Consider the following 14,201-nt stretch of genomic DNA (forward strand, 5'->3'; position numbering starts at 1 on the left):
GCCGGGAGGGGCGGGCCCCAAAACTCTCCACCAGTTTGGGTCGGCCATGAGTCCCGGCCACTAGGTGGGGCGTGTTTGGATGTAGCTGAGAAGCGGTCCCCGCTCACCTCTGACCTTCTTCCCTTCCCAGGCAAGCACGAAGAGAGGCAGGATGAGCACGGCTACATTTCCCGCTGCTTCACTCGGAAATACACGTGAGCTTGGGCACTCGGTGGTGGGGGGCGGGAGGATACGTGACTCAGCTGTGCGTGACTCTTGTCCTCCTTTTCTGCGAGTCCAGGCTTCCCCCTGGTGTGGACCCCACCCTGGTGTCTTCTTCCCTGTCCCCTGAGGGCACGCTCACCGTTGAGGCCCCGATGCCCAAGCCAGCCAGCCAGTCATCAGAGATCACCATCCCTGTCACCTTCGAGGCTCGTGCCCAGCTTGGGGGCCCAGAAGCTGGGAAGTCCGAGCAATCTGGAGCCCAGTAAAGGCCTTTGCCCTGCTTCAAACCCGCATTAGCCATCACTGACCGTCCCCACCTGTCAGCCTGTCTGCTCTTTTGATACGTTTATGTTCTGTTTTTCTCAAATAAAGTTCAAAGCAACTGCCCGCCACTGCCTCAGACCCTGGTGTGTGTGTGTAGGCCTAGGAGTTGGTGCTATTTGCTGGCTCACACATTCCTCATATATGCCAAGGCCCTGCAGTGTACTCAGCCCCATGCTGGGCCCTGTGGGTACAATGGTGTCCATCACAGGGCACAGCCCTGCTCTCCAGCCCTGAGTCCATTAAAAGAGAAGTAATGATTGTGACCAGCAATTAAAACTCCAAAAGCCAGGTGTGGGAGCCAGGGAAACCAGGAGAGGCTCCTGGCCGAGGCTTGGGTACTCGGGGACACCTAGCTGGGGGTAGGTAGATGGGGGGCAGCAGTTCCCCTGGGGAGGGGAACTTCCTGGGAGCTCAGAGTCCGATACTGACTTCATCATGACTTTATTATTCTCCTAGAGAGGGACAGGACCATTAGATGGTAGGGGAGGTGTGGTGACTCCAGGTGACTTTCTGAGGGGAGGTGGGACTATTAGGAGGACCCATTCCCCATCGCCCCAGGCCCATGCATGCAGGATGGGGCCTGGGCTCTCAGGCCTGAGGGTTTCCTCTAGAGCAGTGGTTCCCAACCTTCCTCATGCCGCGACCCTTTAATGCAGTTCCTCATGTTGTGGTGACTCCTCAACCATAACATTATTTTCGTTGCTACTTCATAACTGTAATTTTGCTGCTGTGATGATCCGTCATGTAAATATCTGATATGCAGGATGTATTTTCATTGGTACAAATTGAACATAATTAAAGCATAGTGATTCATCACAAAAACAATATGTAATTATATATGTGTTTTCCGATGGTCTTAGGCGACCCCTGTGAAAGGGTCGTTCGACCCCCAAAGGGGTCGCGACCCACAGGTTGGTGACCCACAGGTTGAGAACTGCTGCTCTAGATACTGAGGCCTAGGTTTTGGTGGGAGAGAGGCAAAGACCCTGACAGAAGGGTTAGTTGGTCGCTCCAGGAGGGCCTACCTTGACTGGGCCAGGCAGGAACAGTCACAGCTCCCTTGGCCCTCTCCTTTGTCTGCCCTCGCCCAACCCACTACCCTCTTACCTGGCCCAAGGAGGGTTCTGAGGGACCTGGGAGAGGGGAAAGGCAGGCTGGGGCTTTGGGGCCCAGTCTCAAGTCCTCAAGAGCTTGAGAAACCCCACGCCATCTCCACGGACGAGGAACCAGAGCCTGAGGCTAAGGCAAGATACCCCTTTTCTAAGCCCACAGCCTTACTTTCACAGGTGCTTGAGCGGAGCAGCATCCCACAGGGAAGGGCCTGGGCATGCATGTGTACACGCACATGCCACCCCCAACACGGCCCAGCTTCCTCATTTTCCCTCTCTAGCGCAGGCTCCCTGTTGGGATACCATAATATGGAGCAGGCATAAAGCCAAAGCAGGTCTCAGCCCTCAGAGGCTTCACCAAACCTGGAGGGAAGCCAAGAGGAAAATAAACACATAGAACAAAGGATGGTGCTGGCCCAGCTGGCAGCACAGGTCTGGGCCTGAAGGCCAGGGCACTACCCAGTCTACCCACCCTTCCACCTTCCACTCGTTTCTTGAGCTCCAGTCTCCTAAATCTGCCACTCTCCTTCCAGACACATCTCTGGTGTCTCCTGGACACCTCCATGATCCCGCAGCAACCACCCAGGGTCAGCCTGTCTAGTTCTCACCCCTGCTCAGATCACCAGCTCCCTTGTGGTTGGCAGTGGGGTGGCCCTCGCCTCCACGGGTGTGGCTGCATCCCCCTGCCTTGTCAGAGAGAGCTTCCAGCTACTCCACCAGTGCCCTTGAAGTGTGGGAAAGCTGATGCCAAGCCTTTGACAAGGCAATAATCCTCATCAGCCCTGGGAAAAGATGTGGTTAGTCCTGCTTAACTGGGCACAGCAAACCTCAAAGAAGGGAAGAAACTTGCCCTAATCCGCACAGCTAGTCCAGGAGGGGCGGCAGATCTGTATGGCCATAGGGAGGGGAGAGCAGATTAGCTCAGATAGGAAGGCGGAGGACGGGGTGGGGAGGGGGTATTCCACAGCTTAAAGTACTGCAAATGAAGCTTGGTGGGCCCTCAGGAGGAGGAGGACAGGGATGCAGTTGAGCCCAAGGGCCACAGCTGTCCAAGGGAGCCAGGCTGCAAAATGGCCTGGAGAGAGCGTCTAGGGGTCTCAGAGCCAGAGGCCAGAGCCATGGTCTGTGGCAGGCAGGGGTCAGCACCTGGGGTGCTGTCAGTGCTTACAGGAGTGGGGTCCAAGAGCAGCAGCTTTGAGGTGCCCAGGGTCTAGGCCATAATCTGACACACAGCTGAGCCACGGTGTAAGTGGGAGGGAACGAATTCACTCCCTGCAAAGGGAACAGGCCCCAGTCTCCATGGGAAACTAATATAGGAAACTGAGGGTGATGGCCTGTAGCCTGCCTGGGCCCCACGAGGGACAGAGGCCGAGGGGATCTGAGGTGGGCCGGCCCTATGCCCAGAGCTCAGCTTGGAAGATGTGGAATCTGAGGCAGCACCTCTGGGCAGAGCAGACAGGGCTGCTGGCTCAGGCCTGGGGGTCTCCATGGGGAGGGGCTGGCACTGGGCTTTGGAAGACCTAGTGAGTCCCTGCACTCCTGCTGTGACGCAGCGGCAGTTCCAAACCTCTCCAGGCATTTCCCTAATTTCAGTGGGTCCTTCTCTAAAGGCCTCTGGTGTTCTTCAAGTCTGCAGACGCAGATATTGGCCTCGATTTGATGGATGTAGCATCTGGGCCTCTCTGGTCAGCTGAAGGGTATCTGAAGGGCAATGCTCCAGGCTGATGACAAAGGCTCCCTTGAGGACCTCAAGTCCCTGTGGCTGCCGGTCACCCCTGGCTGGTGCAGTCTCCCCTAGGGATCTGTAGAGCACAGAAGCCTTCCTCTGGCCCAGGCTGATTCCCAGGTCTCTCCTTTTCTCTATCCCTCCCAGTTGTGAAATCTGCCCTCCCTGTTGGCATCTCCTCTGGCTCAGCACCCAGCCAGTCAGTCCAAGTCCCTGCTCTCAAGGGGGCAAATGTAGGAAACAGCTCTGTGACAAGCAGCATTATGCATGAGAGAGAGGCTGGGACAGGCTGCGGCGTCTCAGTGGGGTGGGGAAAAGGGATTTCCAGAAGTGACCCTTGTGCCCATATGCCAGGGGGAATATCATGGGCAAAGGCTGGACGGCTGGTGCATTCAGGCTGGAGAAGCAGCAAGTAAAGGAGAAAGAGAGGGCAAATGAGGGAGGTGATGGGGCCCTGAAGGCCATGCTTTGTAGGTTACGGAGTCGGGAATTGGTTTAAGCCTCCCTGCCTTAGAAACTGCATCCAGGTCTTACAGGAGAATGTTTGGTAAGGAGCCAGCCAAAAGGCAGGGGGCGGCTGAGATGTAGTGGACCTGTAATGCCAGGAAGGGAGGGAAAGGGAACCAGGTGCCTGGATGTAGCAGCAGCAGGCTCTGCAGTGTGGGGTGACAGACGGAGGTAGAGGTGTGGGGAGTGGGCAGGGGAAGAAGGAGATCTGCTGAGGCCATGTTCATTCCCTGGGGCTTGCTGACTTCATTGCCTCTGTAAGGTGGAGCAGACCCCAGACCTTGGCTGCTGGATGAGTGAACTGTTTCCAGATATCATTATTCCCCTGCTACAGAATCAACCTAATGCAGGCTGCTCTCTGGAGAGGGTGGGGTGGGAGGCAAAAGTTGCCCAGAGGACCCCAGTCCTGGGTCCGAATGGTACGGCCAGAGAACATTTGTGATGGGGGACAACCAAAGGAATAAAGATGAGGGTCAGGCCCAGAAACTGGCCACTGGGTTACAGAGACCTTAGGCCCTGGGTTTTCTAGAGGCCGCCAAACTTTCCCCTCCCCTGACAGAGCCCAGGGCAGGGCAGAAGTCAGGCTGGCCAGGGTCCTATCTTAGACTCCCTGCACCCCACCCCACCTCCAAATGCACATAGTGGGACCTGGAAGTTTGGGACACCCCCAAAGCTCAGGGCTTGCCCCAGGCCCAGATTTGCACAGCAGCAAGGAGCTGCCAGCCCAGGACCAAACCAGGGAAGGAGAGAGAGGAAGCTGCATGGGTGAGGGCACTTAGCAAGCCTGGGCTGGTCTTCACCAGAATCAGGCACTGGGTAAGATGGGGCTAAGCCCTGTCCTCATGCTGCTCTCCCAGGGATGTGAGCCCAGGGAATGTGGAGGAAGCCTACCATGTGCCTTCTACCCCCAAAGTGTGTACTGCCTATCAATCAACCAATGTCCCTGTGTGCCAGCCGTAAGGAGCACGGGGTCCTGTGGGGGAGACCCACAAGTAAGCAGGAACTCACTCCATGCCTGGCATAATTCTCTTAGTCACGGGCTCTGGGTCCTCTCCCCCCTTCCCACCTGGACAGGTGACTTTGGACTTCACTGTGTGCATGTATATATACATATATACATGACTCTCCCTCCATATATATAAAACCCTGCCCCCCAAGGATGAACCATATTCTCATGGACTTCTTTTTCAATTGAAGTTCTGCCAAGTTCTAGTTGTGCTGGGAGAACTGGCAGCATGCAAAGTGGCAGGAACCCCAGGGTTAGCTGAGAAGGGATAGCTCCAGATCAATAGCAGAATCGCTGGATGGCCTCAGGTAGGAGCACGGAGGGTGGCAGAGCCCTGTGGGCCAGCCTGCCACCTCACTCTCCACTGAGGGTCAGACTGAGGGCCAGGGCTCCCAACACCCGGCCCAAGGAGAAAAGGTCATGTCTGCAGCTCCCGGGGAGAACTGCAGTTATGGGAGGGGTCCTGGCAGCATAAGGGCCCCCTCCCGCCCTTCCCTCCAGCCTGGCTCACTTACCAGTCGGTACACCACCCTGCCCAGCCTAAGGTGGTGGTGGTTGGATCAAGATGCAGCACCGGTGGTTCAGGGACTGCCTCGGTGGAGAAAGTTACATCCACCCCCAGGGGTTAACAGGGTAGAACCTGAACCTGCCGGGAAGGCTTGGACTAAATGATAAATAGAATAGAGGGGGCAAGAGCAGCACTATTTTTAAGAGGCATGGCCCGGGGTCCAGCCCTGCTCTGGGCTGTTTCCCTTCTGAGGGAACTGGGTGGCCTCTGAGGCCCCTCCTGCCCTGACTGCCTGTCCGTGTGGTGCAGAATGGGGGTCAAGGGGGAAGGAGGAAGAGTGGCGGCCGCCCAGGGTCGGACCCTAACAATGGTAGGAAGGCCGAAGTCCCAGGGGGGCCCAAGGAGGCCAGGATAGCTCTCCGCAGAACCAAGAGGCCTTCACCGGGAAGGCGTCAGTCTCGGCCCTGACCCCAGGGCAGACCTGGGTAACCCTTTTCTTCTCACATCTTTTCCCTTCTACAAGATGAGTCCTTTAAGTCTGCTTTAGGGATGGCTGTGAGAGTCTGTGTTCAGACTCGGGGCGGGGCGGGGTGGGGGGGAGTGGAGAGACAATGGGATAGGGAGACTGAGAACTTAATTAGGTGAATGGATGACAAGAGAGGTTATTGTGCCCTCTCCCCACCAAGCCCCCTCCCTCTCTGATCCCCACCTGACCTCTCTCTGAGCCATGGTGGCAGAGCTATCCCTTTACAATCCGCTCAATCTACCCGAGGCCTGACCCCCCCTGAAAGCCTTGAACCCTGTGAGTAGTCTCACAGGCCAATCCCTCAGCAGGGGTTCTGGAGGCCCAAGGCAATGGCCTCTGGGTGAGAAAAAGAGTGATTCTGGAGGAGTAATCCATCACCACTAAGCAGGCAGCAGGCCTGGCCAGCTCAGGCCTCACACTGTACTAGCCAACTCCAGAAATAAAGCCTTGGCCCCACCGGCCAGGGGGATGGAGCATGGCCAAGGCAGCCCTGAAACTGCCTCCTGCAGGGTGGCCCAGGCTGAGCACCAGAATTCTATCTGCTCCTCCCCTTCCTCTAGGCCAGTGGTTCTCAACCTTCTTAACGCTGCGACCCTTTAATACAGTTCCTCATATTGTGGTGACCCCAACCATAAAATTATTTTCGTTGCTACTTCATAACTGCAATTTTGCTACTGTTATGAATCGTAATGTAAATATCTGATATGCAGGATGTGTTTTCATTGTTACAAATTGAACATAATTAAAGCATAGTGATTCATCACAAAAACAATATGTAATTATATATGTGTTTTCCGATGGTCTTAGGTGACCCCTGTGAAAGAGTCATTCGACCCCCAAAGGGGTTGCGACCCACAGGTTGAGAACCGCTGCTCTAGGCCCTGATAGGACAGTAAGTGACTGCCCCCTGGTGCTCTACAGAGACATCCAGATACCTGACACCACTCACCCCGGAACATTTGGGAATCTGTCTCAAGCTCTGAGTCCTGCCAGGTCCAGAGAAGAAATGGGCGCAGAAGACCTGGTCTTGGAAGACACTGACACCCCCTAGCCTGGCACCTACCATGCCCTTTTCTCTGCTCTGGACCTCAGTCTCTGAGAGCCCTCAAGCCTCCTGAAAGTTCTCTCCTGAAGGATCCAGCTCACCCCCCTGGGTGCCATTCCTGCCTCTGCCTTTGAGGGCCTGGCAGCCAAGGCCTGGACCCAGACCCCCTGCCCCACCCTGCTGCTTAGATATTGACCACAGTTTCTGTTACTAATCACAAATGTCATGTGTTGGGCACCTGCTAGCTGTCAATCACTCCTTAGCTTATTAAATCCTCACAGCAACCCTATACTTCTGAGAGGCAGAACAGGATTGTGGTTATGCTTTTGGCCACTGGTATCAAATTGCCTGGGTTCAAATCCCCATTGGTCCACTTACTAGCTGTGGGATCTTGGGCAGGGTACAATTCTTAGTTTTTTTCTCTGCAAAATGAAGCTGATTATACGCATTAATACACATGAAGCCTTTAGAACAGTGCCTGGTTACTAAGCATATTAAGCACCAGATCAATGCTAGGCGTTTTTATAAAGTAGATTGCATTATTTCCATTTTACAAATACGGAAATGGTGGGATGAGAATTCACATGCTGAGCTCTTAAGCTTTCTATCACTAACAGCCCTTCATTTGGCAAATGACATACATTGCTGAGTGACAGAAATCTCACCTTTCTAAACAGTCAGTAGCTACTGAAAATGATTAAGTCCTAAATCTAGGTTTGATTGTGCCGTGGGCAACCCATCCCGCTCCCAGACCTCAGGATTATACAACAGCTCTATGTTGGGAGATGAGAAGGGCAGAGATTGGGGTGTCTGTGCTCCCTAACATTTCTGACAGCTGATTCTGGGGGAGAGCCCCGGGTGGCCACCATTCAATTTAAAGTTATTGTGAACGTCTACCCAGGAGTGCGGGGAAAACAAGGGAATTCAGTGGGAGAACAGCACACGCACAGAGAATGGGGTCAGGCAGCAGATGAGGCTAGAGAAGCAGAGTGGGGCCTGGCTGTGCCAGAGAACCTTGAATGCCAAAGCGCAGGGGCTGTCCTCACTGCCCTCAGGACAGCAGGTTTTCCCTCTCACCCGGGGCTCGGCCATAGGACCAGTGTGTGAGGCGACAGGACCCAAGCCAACCCCCTTTGAGCCCTTCCAACTGTTTTGTACAGATAATGCTGACCTCCTGAGGCACAACAAACCTACACAGGACCTTAGTGGGCGCTTCGTTAAGGTGGGGAAACTGAGGGCGGGCACGGGGTCTAGGGCGCAGCAGGAGCCTGAGGCTCCGCCCTCCCACACCAGCTCCTTCCACCGATCAAGGCAATGGACACGCCCATACAAGTCGCTGAAGCCGTGTTAGGCTTTATGATGCCCTGAGCAGCTAGACCAGGTTGCTCCGGGTGACAAAGACGCACACGGAGGGCGGTGGCAAGGGCGGAGGGCTGGTTGGAAAAGGGAGGTTGCAGCCCCGCAAACGGTGGAAGGAGGAAGGGGTCTGGAGCGAATGGGAAGGGGCAGCTGCTTAGGCAGATCCTGGCGCAGGAACCCAAGTCTTAGCAACAGGCCGACCATTGGAGGAGCGGACAGATTGGCCTGCGATTGGCTGTCGCCAAAGCCCGGTTGGAAGATGGGCGGGTCCGCGCTCACAGACCGTGTCTAGCGGGTCCGGGAACGCTCCGGCCCCGAGTCATCAGAGCCCCACTTCTTCGGAGCAGAGGCTGACCCGGTCTTGCGGCGGGGCCGGTCCACACGACGGGAGAGCGCGTAGAGCCATGCAGCTCACCCACGCAAACTCACCCGTGTGCCCTTGGGCTCACGCGGACCGCAAAATCCTTCGCTTGGGGTCTAGGTGTTTGGGAGTGGGAGGTGACCCAGAGGACAGCGCGCTGGACTGGAGGGCGCGGCTACCGTCTTGGGACCTTGGCCAACCCGTGTTGCATGAAGGCTTGCGGGAAGCAGCACCGGCTGAAACTTGGGGTGGGCGGGGCTCCGTGAGGACCAGCTGCAGAGCCAGCGGCGCCCAGTGGGGGACAGCAGATGACAGCACCACCGGAGCAAGCCCCTACCTTGGGGGGTGGGGGGTGGTACCGGGCTCAGACCCTGTCCAGGATTGGTGCTTAATTCCCCCTCCTGATTCCAGGGCCTTGCAAACCATTCGGCAACCCATATAATGGGACAGGCGGCCAGATCAGTCTTCTCTTGTACACATTGGGTGCTGAAGCCTTGACGGATGGGCCAAGGCTATTATGTTTGGCTACCCAGGTTCATTTTGGCTTCTATCACCACGAGGCTAAAGAAACTTAAATCCTAATATGCCACTGGGAGCAATTATTACTCCCTTTGCTATCGTCCGGCAGTGGGGTGTAGTATCTGCTTGATCCTAGAGATCTGGACTGCACTTAGGGAGATTATATGGAAAGGGACTCACCCAAGATGCTTGTAGTCAGCCACAAGCTGCTCATCCTATATACTGGCCATTACTGACTAAATCTTGTCTCTATTTCAAATGTAACCTAATCTAGGGCAAGAGAATATTTATCATTCTTAAGTCTTCCATTACCCAACCTAGACTAACTCAATACTAACTCACAACTTTCCCAAAAGGAATGTTTTTAAAACTGAGCAGGCAAAAACACCTATAAACCATAATGGCGTAACTCCATATATTGGGAGGCAAGGATTTTTGGAAGGCAATATGCTTTGATAGAACTCAAAATGTGCTTCCCATCAGGCTTTAAAGAACTGACCATCAAAACCCCATCCCTAAATTCTGGCTTCAAGCTAAGAGAAAGTGAAAAGAGGCATAAGGTGTTGATGTCTCTTCTTAGCCCCTAAGGAAGACCCAGTTGTAGAGTGATTTGCCCATCATGGGAGGAAGAACCAGTTTACACAAAGATCATGTTAAAACAAGCCTAGATTCATTCTAGGGGTGTAGATTCAACACGAAGGCAGCCAACCTCTGACATGCCTGCCTAGTCCTAAGAACTCCCAAGTACACGGTGGGCCGCACTGTTTCACCACCTCCCCAAGATCCGGGCAGAACAGCTGCAAGCCACCAGGACCCACCAGGCCAAGTGAGCGCAAGTCTGACATGGCTCACTGACTGGGCACCTAATACTTTTTCCATCCAGGAGAGGTAGGAGAGGGTTTTCAGGAGAGAAAACACCCCAGGTGGCAGGTACTCTAGCCTGTCGTTCAGAACTGCAGCTTAGTCTTCCTAAGCTCGGGTAACAGGCCCTGGTGCTGGCTGCTGCTGAAGATGACCCGATTCAGAGGGAGGGTGCTGGCCAGCCACTATTCCGCATGGAGCAACTAAGGCTGGAGGGACAGAATAAATCTTTATGCAAGAGAAAAAAAAGTACCCCAAGATGGATGTGAGCAAATTAAATGACACAGGAGGAAACCACTGTGCAAACCCAGAATGTGGGCCAGTCCATAAGACCATTAAGTAGCCTGGTTCTTGAGAAGAGGTGAAAAGAATAGTCTAAAGAAACATAATGAAATCCAATTCATTAATTTTAATTAGATTCTATTTGGTCTGTGGTGTGTGTGTGTGTTTAATTATTATCTAAAGTTTTACATATGTCTCCCTTTTCCCCAATTGACCCTGCCCCCTGGTCTGTGTGTTTTGGGGTGTTTACAAAAAATGTCATTATTTTTCAAGGCTCTACAAGACGGAGAAATATAAAACAAATACAACAAAATTTAACTGTCGTATCAAGTAGTGGGTATTTGGTTGTCACTGTGCCATCCTTTTCAACTTTCGTCTCTGAAAATTTCCAAAATAAAGAGCTGGGGGGTAAGTGGCCCAATACCATCTAAGCTAGCTACCCTTTAAACTGAGGTTAAATCTAATTCAAGAGGTACTTATTGGGTTGACTAAATTTCAGTTATCCATAGTTAAAATCACAAAGCAAAGCCTTTTATGAACCTAGAGCCACTGAGAGTTCAAAAGAAGCAAACATCTTTCTTTCTCAAAGCCAGAGTTAAGTTTACTGTCTCAAACTGAGCCAGACTATGAAGACTGGAGAATAGTGATTACCTCTAAGAAAATGGGTGACTTGGGAAACAGGCATAGGAGAGTTACTGATAAACCAGGAGTCACCAAACTACTGTCAAGATAGTAAATACCTTAAGCTTCATGGGCAACACAGTGCCTCTTTGTACTTTTTTTCTTCACTACCTTTAAAATGTAAAAACCATGCTTGGCTCACCCTAATGGGTGTGGCTCAGTGGATACAGTGTTGGCCTGTGGACCAAAGGATCCTGGGTTCGATTCCAGTCAAAGACACATACCTCAGTTGTAGACCCACCCTAGCCTGGACCTTGGTCGGGGCTCATGCAGGAGGCAACCAATCAACGTGTTTCTCTCACATTGATATTTCTGCCTAAAAATCAATGGAAAATTATACTTGGGTGAGAAAAACAAAACAAAACCATTCTTAGCTAAAAGGCAGTACAAAAACCATGTATTACTTATTCAAATAAAAAAAAAGTTCCCCAAAATAACTTTCCTCTCCCATACTGTGGATAATTGAGTGCCATTTGAGAATATTACTTAAAGTGGGAAATCCTAACCCATTTTGTTTTGCCAGATGTGGATTAAGTCTGAAGATGGGATACCAACAATCCTAAACCCTGATACTAAGGATTTATCAGTGTTACCCAGACACTCTTGCCCCAGCTCCTCTCTGACCACAGGTGTCTATGGTTAATTAGAAGTGGGGTTTGTGGCCATTCAGATTCACCCACATTTATCCTTATCCAAGCTGGTATCCCACATTTTAATGATCTGATTAGGCTGGTGACCACTAATGCCAACTCTTAGAAACAGAGAACAGTGTTAGCCAGCTAGTTTTCAGAATGTTTCTCCCAGCTTGCTTTGAGAACTGTGCAACTAAGCGTAGGTAACTGACATTCTTAGCCGCTCAGATCAGCAGTGAGTCAACATGCAGTTTCCGCTGAACAGCAGAGGCCAATGCATGTGGTAATGACACATAAATAGAGTGAAGGACAACCACTCACACTGAATAGCAAACTTACCTGCTACACTTTTAGGTCCCCTGCCATTAAATCTCATTTGGTGGCCCCTGCGCTCCACCTGCAAAGTTGTAGGAATGGAGAACTGTGCTCTGTGGATGCCCAAGCAGAGTAGATTATTCACCCCTTTATAATTACTCTCCTGCACCTCTCTCATCACCTTTATTTAATTGCTTCATACTATCAGTAATTTTTTTCAATTCTAAAGTGCACTGAGGAACAGGACCTCTCCTTGGTGCCTAATCCGGTGCATGATGCAATTCCAGATATTCTTCTCTCCAAATACTTCAACTCAAACAACATAGCACAATAGATTGAATGCTGAAGCAGCTATGAGTCCAGCTGAGCTCTACAAAGAGAACAGCAAAATTCTAAAATAATGCTATTGTTCTTATTTTTACTTTGGAAAACAATTACTTTTCATAAAATTATCTTAACATGTAATGTAAGTAAATAAGTATTTTTAGTTTCGTTTTAGACACGCCCCCCACACACAAATGCACTTAAGAGTTGTGTAAAGGGGTCCTAAGATGAAAAAGTTCGAAAAATGCTGCATTAAGGAACTCTCTAAAACTGGATAGAAACACAACAGACATTTTATCGCAGGAGATTTAAGTTAAGTCTGCTGAAGTCCTGTCAAATTCCAGGTACTCATAATGGGAATACATGGAAGGAGCAAGGGTGTAAAAATAGCAACTTCCAGGAGCTAACCATTCTTTCTAACCTTGGAGAGTCTGTTACTTTCAATAAGCTTGACTCTACTCATCTCACCCATATCTGTACTCTCCTGTTAGCAAGATGTCGGATTCATCTCTCTACCCACAGTAACTCCCATATTAAAAGCTCTCAGTCAGACCAACGTGGCTCAGTGGTTGAGTGTTGACCTATGTACTAGGAGGTCACAGTTCAATTCTGGTCAGGGCACATGCCTGGGTTGTGGGCTTGATCCCCAGTGTGGGGCGAGCAGGAGGCAGCCGATCAATGATTCTCTCATCATTGACGTTTCTCTCTGAAATCAATAAAATTAAAACAAACAAAAACTCTCAGTGTGGTTGAATGTTGGCAGCTGCTCAGTTTGAGTCTCCTAGCTGAGCAGAAATAGCCTGGCATAGCTCAGGAGGGCCAAAGATTGGGTGGGGCTCCAATGTGGGCTTACCGGCAAGTTGAGGGACCTTAGGCACATTGGTCATTTCTATTTCCACAGCTATACTTGCAGTGGCACTCTCAGGATGATTTTGAGTGATGAATTCATAGGTGAATTCACTGACTACATAGGCAAAAACCTAGTCACACAGTGTTATCCCTAAAATAGAAATTACAATTTCTCAAAAAATTAAAAAGCTATCTTTTTCCACTGTGTGAACCAGTGCCCCTTACCCCTTCTCTCCTTCCTTTGCTGGAGCATGCCCAAGTGGATGGAGGAAAGCCTTTGGCCCTGGCATTCCTTCCTGTAGACACAGCCCTCTTTGTAGACCATGCTGGATAAACTGCAATGTTACAGAGTATCATCACCATTCAATCTTTACTGTCATCTGGATTCTGTTAAAGGTATTTATTTCATAATTGTAAGCTCAATTTTGGTTTAGCAAAAGCAAGGCAGAACACCCCTACACCAGGCATACAGTTCAAGTGGTGGACACATTCTGACAGCTGCCATCAGCAACAGCAAGCTAACTATGGCTGCTGACCACTTCAGAAGGACTAGCCAATCCTCCTATATAATAAAAGGTTAATATGCAACTTGGCTGGTCGCTATGATGTGCACTGACCACCAGGGGGCAGACGCTCAGCGCAGGAGCTGTCCCCTGGTGGTCAGTGTGCTCCCACAGAGGGAGCACAGCTCCGGGCTCACAGTGGGCAAGCGCAAGGTAAGTGCAGCGGTGGCGGTGGCGGCGGCAGCGCTAAGGATGTCTGACTGACAGCTTAGGCCCGTTCACCGTGGGGAGCAGGCCTAAGCCATCAGTTGGACATTCCCTGAGGGTCCCAGACTGCAAGAGGGCACAGGTCAGGCTGAGGAACACGCCCTCCCCCATCCCCCACCCCCGCCGACTGCACAATCTCATGCACTGGGCCTCTAGTCCTATCTAATAAACCTAATATGCAAATAGACCGAACAATGGAACAACCTAACAACTGAACAACTGGACGCTATGACATGCTCTGACAACCAAGGGGCGTGCATAGAACATGGTGGGCATCGGCAGCAGGTGGCAGC

At 51.6% G+C, this 14,201-nt stretch overlaps 1 protein-coding gene across 1 annotated transcript in view; it reads left to right on the forward strand.

Annotated features, from left to right (window-relative positions):
• HSPB1 (heat shock protein family B (small) member 1) overlaps positions 1 to 591 on the forward strand; it is a 1,164-nt gene extending 573 nt beyond the window's left edge. The window contains exons 2-3 of the mRNA XM_015570240.1: positions 13 to 194; positions 281 to 591. Coding sequence (XP_015425726.1) covers positions 13 to 194; positions 281 to 470 — 372 coding nt within the window. The 3' untranslated portion in view covers positions 471 to 591. The remainder of the gene's footprint in view (positions 1 to 12; positions 195 to 280) is intronic.
• The last annotated feature ends 13,610 nt before the right edge of the window (positions 592 to 14,201 follow it).

Source organism: Myotis davidii, unplaced genomic scaffold, assembly GCF_000327345.1.
Source record: "Myotis davidii unplaced genomic scaffold, ASM32734v1 scaffold726, whole genome shotgun sequence".
Taxonomy (NCBI): domain Eukaryota; kingdom Metazoa; phylum Chordata; class Mammalia; order Chiroptera; family Vespertilionidae; genus Myotis; species Myotis davidii.